At 32.9% G+C, this 9,352-nt stretch overlaps 2 protein-coding genes across 2 annotated transcripts; one reads left to right on the forward strand and one right to left on the reverse strand.

The window, feature by feature from the left end:
- Positions 1-468: 468 nt before the first annotated feature.
- Positions 469-1,704, reverse strand: HELRODRAFT_184370 (hypothetical protein; the record flags this gene model as incomplete). The annotated part of the gene is made up of 2 exons (XM_009023525.1): positions 469-1,520; positions 1,698-1,704. 2 exons carry the CDS (start codon positions 1,702-1,704, stop codon positions 469-471), a joined length of 1,059 nt encoding a protein of 352 aa, XP_009021773.1.
- A 4,565-nt stretch (positions 1,705-6,269) lies between these two features.
- On the forward strand, positions 6,270-7,275 carry HELRODRAFT_153193 (hypothetical protein; the record flags this gene model as incomplete). Its single annotated transcript, XM_009023526.1, has 3 exons — positions 6,270-6,387; positions 6,789-6,852; positions 7,215-7,275. Coding segments are annotated over 3 exons (243 nt in total), but the record flags the coding sequence as incomplete, so codon positions are not given.
- Positions 7,276-9,352: the final 2,077 nt, after the last annotated feature.

Genomic DNA, 9,352 nt, shown 5'->3' on the forward strand with positions numbered 1-9,352 from the left:
TCAATTTTGTATTAGGTGGCCTATATAAGGCAACCACCTTTGATATATTCACAATTATTATTACATTGTTTAGACTTTATATTAATGCACAGCATGTCGATAACATCATCATCAAACACTCTATCATCACACACACACAAATCTAAGTCAGTTCTTATAAACATGCAAACTCCCCCACCTAAGCCAGTCATTCTATTTTTAAAAACAAATTTAAAACCTTCTAATCTAATCAATGCTGCAAAAGCTTCATTCAGCCAGGTTTCACTGATAACTATTAAACTAGAAATGTTATTAAATCCGTCTATAAGCATTTGAAGGGACGTGATTTTATGGCATAAGCTACGAGCATTTACATGCACGATTGATAAAGCTGATGAAGATAGACTACAATCAGATAGTAATAACAAATCTGATATATTATTTTCAGAGTAGTATTTCGTTTCGTTATGCATTGATTTGCATATAAAATTATTTGGCGCCACCATGATTCTCGATTTTGGATTGGACAACTTTATCTTCTGCTGTTCTTCTGTGAGTCGTCAGTGAAAAATCCCATTCGCGCAAAAATGTGTATTGTGGCCATATATCAGGATTGGTGAATTTGGATAACTGGCTGATTGGCAAAATTATTTTAAATGCCGTAGACTCGACTAATGGGTTTTGATCTACCGCGGGGTTGTCTGGATGATTATCTGGAGGATTGTTTAATAGGTTTCTTTTTCGCAAGACTGGGAAACATTGGTTGAAGATTATGTTATTTGTTTTTAGATGGTTTTCAATGACATCTTTTTTGCACGAGTTTTTACCTACATAATAAACAATTTTTTTCTCTATAACTTTAGATGCTTTCAAGAGACAGTTCGTACCAGTGCCAAATACTTTGTTAGATTTTTTAGATTCTATTTTGTTGTTTATTGTTTGAAGAACTGGAGGAGAATCATCTGACTTTCTTTTTTTCTTGACTTTCTGAACAAGTTGAAAGCCATCGACGTCTAATTCATCGTTGGATTCATTCATGGATTTTTTAATATTATTATTATTTTTATTAAAATTAAAAGCCAAATGTTTACTTTTATCTGCCCATGAATTTGTAGTTGAAGTTTTATTTGTGGCATTGGTAGATAAATTTGTTTTCAATACGTCACTTAAAGCTGTAGACATTTCAGATTTATTCAATGGTATAGTGCTTGTTGTAAAAGCCTTTTCTATGTCCTGCAACGTTGTCGTATGATTGGAGACAATAGAGCGTATGTTGTCCAGCAAGCCGGTATGTTTCGTATCTAAAGCTTCTATTATGGCCGTCTGTTGTACACTAAACATGGCTTCGATTTCATTTTTGATCTTTTGAAAACTAAAATTCAGCCAGTTAGTAATATTTGGTATCCTCAACAGATTAACAGCTGAATATATTGAACATTTATCAATAAAACCTTCTAACCTCAAAATTTTTAGCAATTCAACACATTCTAAAATTTTGTCTTTTTTATTTATTCCGCGAAATTGAAACTTATCCACTGATTCTGATTGCAATTATTTAATTTTTAACAATTCCAAATCATTTTTCAAAATTTTAATTGCAGCAGTAACTTCGTCGACATAATAGAAATCCACTACATTCAAAATAAAAGTTTCGTTATCAAAATTATTCCAATTATTTGTCAAAAAGCACAAAAATTCACTAGCAACAACCGACCGACCAGCCATTGTTTTGTATGTTGATGAAAATTACACCGGAACAACAACGAAAAAGTTTCATTTTCGAACAAAGAAAAAGACTTATTTATTTGTATATCCATTTTGTTTGAATGCAAAATCGCAATACATACAATACCACCAATTGCAAGCCAGTACAGATTGGAGTACATACAAAACCGTTTTGATAAACGCTGCAACTACAGTTTGTGGGAAAACTGGTACAAAACGTCACTTGGTGGTGGAATGACAGTGTACAAAATGCAATAGCTGAAAAGAAAGCTGCGTACAAGCAATGGCAAAAATCAAAGTCTGTTAATGACCATAAAATAATTTTTCGTAAGAAGAACAACTATGCAAGACGTCAAGTTGCACTGGCTCGGACAGATCAGTGCAGAGAATGGCTCACTAAAAGCAAAGGTGAACGAATGAAATCTCTGGATCGTATAGCAAAACAAGCAAAGCGTACGAAAAAGACATAGTTGGTGCCTAATGTATCAAAAACGACAAAATGAGATGGTTCTTGAACAAGATGAGATCAAGCTACAGGGAAGAGAATACTTCAACCGTCTGTTAAATGAAACAAATCCCATCAATGTTAACTTTGACGCTCCCCCCATCAAAGGTCCGATTTCAGACGTCACTGTAGAGGAGCTTACAGAAGCTCTGAAAGCTATGAAGGATGGAAAGGCAGCAGGGCCCTCTGGACTCCCAAATGACATTATCAAAGCATCTGGTACTGCAGGTATCCAAACGTTACTACAACATTGCCGTGAAATCTGGAGAAATTGCTCAATGCCGACTGAATGGAACTATAGCATGACAGTCCCGCTATACAAAGGCAAAGGTGATTCATTGAACTGTTCCTCATATCGGGGTATACGTCTGTTAGAACACTCCCTGAAAATTGTCGAGAAAATCATTGAGAGAAAATTAACGTTGTGCATCACAATCGGAAATTATCAATTTGGTTTCCTAGCGGGGAAATCAATTGATGCAATTCACATCCTTCGGCAACTGCAAGAAAAGTACCTCGCAAAGCATCAACAACTATCACACATTTTGTAGACCTTGAAAAAGCATTTGATCAAGTTCCCCGTGAAGCAATCAGGTGGAGTCTACGTCGACAACTCATTCCAGAATATCTTGCTCGACTTGTGATGGAAATGTATACGAATACTAAGACTCTTGTCAGCACAACAGTTGGAAACACAAATGCATTTGACATCGGCGTTGGAGTTCACCAAGGCTCGATTCTTAATCCACTGTTATTTATAACTGTGATGAAAGAAATCACAAAACCGATATGCGCTGGTGACATTTGGAATCTAATATATGCTGATGATATCGTTTTAACAGCCACGTCTGAGCAGAATGCAGCACAAATGTTTGAAGATTGGAACACCAGACTCGCCGATCATCGATTCAAAATCAACATCAGCAAAACCAAAGCAATGAACACTGGTGAACTTATCCAATCCACAGCTACTGGACGATGGCCTTGTTCTGTTTGTTCAGCTGGTGTAGGTAACAATTCAATCAAGTGCCAGCAGTCCTGCTTGCATCAATCCACAACAACAAATTCGCAATTGCAATGTTTTTGAAGCCATTAAAGTAAAGAAAGTCACATCGTTTCAATATCTAGGGGATGTTCTGGATTGTACTGGAACAGCTGAAGCTGCCGTTTGAGCACGCATACATGCAGCCGGATATAAATGGCATTTTTTTGCCTCTATATTGATGCGGCGTGACATCCCACTACCACTACGATCAAGACTTTATAAATCTGTGATACGTCCGGTGTTGATATATGGTGCAGAAACATGGCCAATGACAACCAAGCTGAAACAACAACTTCAACGAACCGACAGGAAAATGCTCCGATGGATGCAACGAATTAGTCTGAAGGACCACATCAAATCCACCAAAATCCTGCGTCGTGCTGGTTTAGATGATATAAAGGACGAATGCCGTTGGTCATGTCAAACGAAGTAGAAACAGTGCCATAACTTCTCTTGCAGATGTTGAAGTACTTGGCACACGATATTTTCTTTCTTACATATAGTTCAGTGGTGCAAAATTATTGTAGAATTAAATATGACACGAATAGGTAGGTAACAAGGGGCGGTGATCCGTCACGGATTCTGATAGCTTAATGGCACACCCTATGGCCTATATGATATGCAAATTGCCCGTTAAGTCCAAAGAGCTTATGCAGCAATTTTTTTCCAAACATGTATTAAATTTATCATTTTTATAAAAAAAATAAATATCTAATTCAAAGTTTACCACATTCTACATATATGGTATGTAGGGTATTCTCATAGATATATATCCATGGGCATTCCATATATAGGTCAGAAATTCTTATTGGCTAAATCATGTATATATATATAGAATATAATTATGTTATATTCTATATTTATTATATAGAATATAATTATATTTTATATTCTATATATATATGGGCTAAAAAAACAGTAGAGCAAAAAAACGGCGCTTTAATTTTCGAGTAGGTTATGCGATAAATAAAAAGTATATATATAAATAAATAAATAAAACATAAAAATAATTAGAATAAAAAATAAATAAACCGATTAGAATGAAAGTTTCAATTTTCGTATTTTTAATTACTGTATATTATTTAATTAATTAAATCAGTAGTCAATCATATTTTCATACTTGTTAATTTTTATTTTTTAATGTTAAAAGTTAATAAATATTAAATTATAAATTAATACTTTAATTTTATAATTAATAAATAATTTATTGGTTTACAAGTGAGAAGAAATAAAGTTTAAGAATAAAAACCACTGACTACCCTTTTACTCTGAATCTGATCCAGCTGATGGTTGGTTGGTCATTCAAATCATAATTCATGAACACTACTGACTACTCACCACCAAGCTACCACTTAATAATTTTTTTTTACTATTTTATAATAACGTCTTTGGTTTTAACACTTTTAACTTGTCTGCTGTGCCTGTTTGTGTTTAGTTTTTTTTTATGATGTGAAATTCAACAAGAAAATACAAAATTGTTGTAATGTAACTCAATTTATAAGACATAAGTAATATAATAGTAAGTAATTAGTTTAGTTTTTTATGGTAGTTTAGTTAGAAGTTTCACTTCAACTATTTTATACTGGCAGCTTTGTTTTTGAGTTTTTGTAGCAATAATTAAATAAATTTTCTGAGCCTTAGTAATGTAAATGACATAAAAAATAAAAAAATTAACATTTTAGATTAAAATTATTAAAACTGAAATAAATTAATCAGAAGAGTTTAAATTAAATTATTATATTAATTTATTAATAAACAACTTAAAACTAACTAAAGTTTTTACATTTTTGTAATAAATCAGAAGCTTGAGTGGTTGGTTTGGATTGGTGCTTGTATTTATAAGTATAATATTATTATGGTTGTCTCATAGATCTTCAGCATTGAACATGTTCGACAGCATGGTGAGGTCTCTTTTTTCACGTCTGTACTTAAGTGTTTACCCGTCAGAATTTGTTTCTTTATTCTTTTGAAAGATTTTTTTTGTAACCAGGACCGGCCTTTAGTAGGAGGACCTAGACAAAGAAAATTTGGTGGCTCCATGTGACATTTTTAAAAAATGTGTACAAGAAAATTTTACACATTTAAAAAAATTTCAACCTGAATACGTTTGTTTTATGATAAATTCTTGCTGCATAATACTGTGATTAATTAAAACTAAAACAGTTAAGTATATAAAATTAATTCATCGAAGTATGATTTTTTAAAAAAAAGTTGTTAATAATTTTAATTTAATTGAGAGGCCCCTAAAAATTGGAGGCCCTAGGAGACTGCCTAGTTTGCCTATGCCTAAAGCCGGCCCTGTTTGTAACTCTGCTTGTCCTCCTCAAAGATCTGGTCCTAATACAGCAACATCTCATAAGGGGTAAACTATGGTAATGAAAGCTACAAAATACAATTATAATGTCCAATTGAGCTTGTGACAAGATTAGAGCCAGAATCTGGGTCTCTCAAAATTACCAATCCTGAACATTTATCTCAATTGTGCATAAGTAAATTCAGTCCTAACTAGAGCATTTCACAAGCATGTACTTGTTGCCCTGCAAAGACATTTATTTTTTAACAGGACACAACTAAATTATATTTTGGCTTATTATTCTTTAATTGTACTTACTTTTTGTAATTTTTTTTGTTTGTTTATTATATAACCTCAACACTAAGCAATTTAATGGGGTTTTATACAATTTTTTTTTTCAATATTGGTTAAAAAGAAACTTAAAACTGGTTTACCACAATTTCATTTTCAGATTTCGTTCCTACAGAAACATTTTATCATAATCATTTGTTACTAAATACAATAAAGATTAGATAATAATAGAAATGAAACATTGTTTACACATTTCATAATGTATGAAGAGAATCATTTCATCTTACGTGAGTGAAAATGGAAAATATGTTTGAAAAGTTAGCGGATTAGTTGTTGATATGACAACTTCATCTAATAAAAGTTTATGTGCTTCGTCAGCACCTATCTCTAATGAACAAGCAGCAACATTGATATTCAATCAACCACATGTCAAACCTTACGACTTCATTTTGAAATTTTTGCTGGTAGGTGATAGTGATGTAGGAAAGGAAGAAATTTTAAATGGCCTGCTTGATGGTTCTACAGAATCTCCTTACAGTTATCTCAATGGTTACGTTGATTTATTTCAGTAATAATTTTAATTATTGCTTTTAGTTTTGGTAAGAAAATTATGTGTTATTTTAAAATTACTGTGAAAATAGACTTCGGAAAGATTAGCCAACAGTTTCTTTGTTTATTTTGCTTTCAAAAATTAAGTTTGTCGCTAAAGATCAAATTAATAATCTAAAAACTATCAACAGACAGTCACTTCAATCATTGCATAGTTGTCAACTTTTTGTACTTCATTATCAAATATTTTAGCTTTGCCATTTGACACCACATTGAATTGTACAACATTATTTAGGATAAGACAACAACAGCACACGTTTAGACGACATTTTCCCCGAGATCGGGGGTTGCCATTATTTAGGATAAGAATAATATGAAAATTACCATTTTTAAATTTTCAGCTGGTATTCTGTTCAAAACGACCACAATATTACTGGATGGTAAAAGAATCAAATTACAATTGTGGTGAGGAAGAGTTTTTTTTGTTTCATAAAGTCTGTTGAAATTTGTAACTTATTGTTCATAGTCCAATTACATTTGTGTTTGTTGTTTTTGGCATTTTGTTGATATAAGAAAATAACCATGATTGAAGATGACAAAGCGGTGTTTTATTAAGCTTTATTTGCTTTTATTTTTTGTTGTATGCAACAATAAAACTTACAGCAATGATTACAAAAAATTAATGATAATTTGAATAAAATGACATTAAAAATGTGATAACTTTAGCAAAATGTGTAAACAAGCTCATTTTTTAATGAATATAGTTAATTTACAACTTATTATAATAATTGTAATATATAGAATCCTATAATTCAACATTCCTTTAGGGACACATCTGGCCAGGGTAGATTTTGTACCATTTTTAGATCATACTCAAGAGGGGCGCAGGTACGGTTTAATTTTAATTTTATTTTATTAATTCTGTTGTATTTGCTTTGGTTTGAGTACCAGAAATTTTTGAAAACTTGTATAGTCACACTAACATACATGCACCAAACAACTTTAGCAGGGTGGAACCAAACTTTTTTAAACGTAACATTGATCCTTGCCACCTTTTTTGCTTATGATGTCATTTTTTTGTCATAAAAGGCACTTTTTTGTTTGAAACAATGAGTTTTATTGACTTTCATTATAAAAACTGCTCACAACGGGGGACTGCTCCCATGACCCCCCTTGATCCGCCGCTGGCACAAAACAAAAATTAGTGAATAACTTAGAAAAACAGCGGTGAAACAGGGCAAATTAAAAATTCAGTTCAACATGAAAAATTAAATATTAAAAAACAAGAATGTAGTAGACAATGTGAACATAATTGAAGATCATTGTTTTATAGCAACGAATACTGAGGTTAAATTTGCATGAATTATTTTATGAACTGACACGTTGTATTATTACAAAGATGTCAGTTAATTGGACAATTGGTTGAAAAAACAAGCCACTTATTGGGATCAAATCTTCCAAAACTAATCAAATAAATCTATTGCAAATTAAACTTAATTTTTTAACTGAACCAAAAAAATTAAAAAGTGGCTTAACCAGATTGCAAACCTGACAGTGTTATTGTAATGTTGCTCACCAACAGCTTTTGAGTTCTTGTTTTTTAGCCTGACTTACATTTTTTATTTATGTGTACACACACACACACATATATATATATATATATGTATATGTGTATATATATATACACACACACACATATATATAAGATCACTGCGTTTCGGGCTTATTCAACTTGTAGTTGAGTTTCTCAATTTTTCTAACGAGACTTTTATAATCTTGATAAAGTTTATTGAGGTTAAATAAAAAACTTTTAATATTTGTCATTTTAGACAAAACATTATTAATAACGTTGTTACTACAAAAAAGCTCTTTTCATCAGTGTAGTTATATAGTATTGTTATATTATGACGCTCCACCCATCGAAGGTCCGATTCCAGACATCACTATAGAGGAGCTTACAGAAGCTCTAAAAGCTATGAAGGATGGAAAGGCAGCAGGGCCCTCTAGACTCACAAATGACATTATCAAAGCATCTGGTACTGCAGGTATCCAAACGTTACTACAACTTTGCCGTGAAATCTGGAGAAATTGCTCAATGCCGACTGAATGGAACTATAGCATGACAGTCCCGCTATACAAAGGCAAAGGTGATCCATTAAAATGTTCATCATATCGGGGTATACGCCTGTTAGAACACTCCCTGAAAATTGTCGAAAAAATCATTGAGAGAAGATTAACGTCGTGCATCACAATCGGAAATTATCAATTTAGTTTTCTAGCGGGGAAATAAACAATTGATGCAATTTACATCCTTCGGCAACTGCAAGAGAAGTACCTCGCAAAGCATCAACAACTATCACACATTTTTGTAGACCTTGAAAAAGCATTTGATCGAGTTCCCCGTGAAGCAATCAGGTGGAGTCTACGTCGACAACTCATTCCAAAATATCTTGTTCGACTTGTGATGGAAATGTATACGAATACTAAGACTCTTGTCAGCACAACGGTTGGAAACACAGATGCATTTGACATCGGCGTTGGAGTTCATCAAGGCTCGATTCTCTGTCCACTGTTATTTATAACTGTGATGGAAGAAATCACAAAATCACTCGCCGATCATGGATTCAAAGTCAACATCAGCAAAACCAAAGCAATGAACACTGGTGAACCTATCCAATCCACAGCTACTTGACTATGGCCCTGTTCAGTTTGTAAAGCTGGTGTAGGTAACAATTCAATCAAGTGTCAGCAGTGTAACCAGTGGTGTCACAAACGTTGTTCAAAAATAGTTGGTACTTTATCTAAAATGTCCAATTTTGTTTGTCCTGCTTGCATCAATCCACAAGAACAAATTCAAAATAGCACTGTTTTTGAAGCCATTAAAATAGAGAAAGTCACATCGTTTCAATATCTAGGGGATGTTCTGGATTGTACTGGAACAGCTGAAGCTGCCGTTCGAGCACGC

The sequence above is a fragment of the Helobdella robusta genome (assembly GCF_000326865.2).
Source record: "Helobdella robusta unplaced genomic scaffold HELROscaffold_369, whole genome shotgun sequence".
Taxonomy (NCBI): domain Eukaryota; kingdom Metazoa; phylum Annelida; class Clitellata; order Rhynchobdellida; family Glossiphoniidae; genus Helobdella; species Helobdella robusta.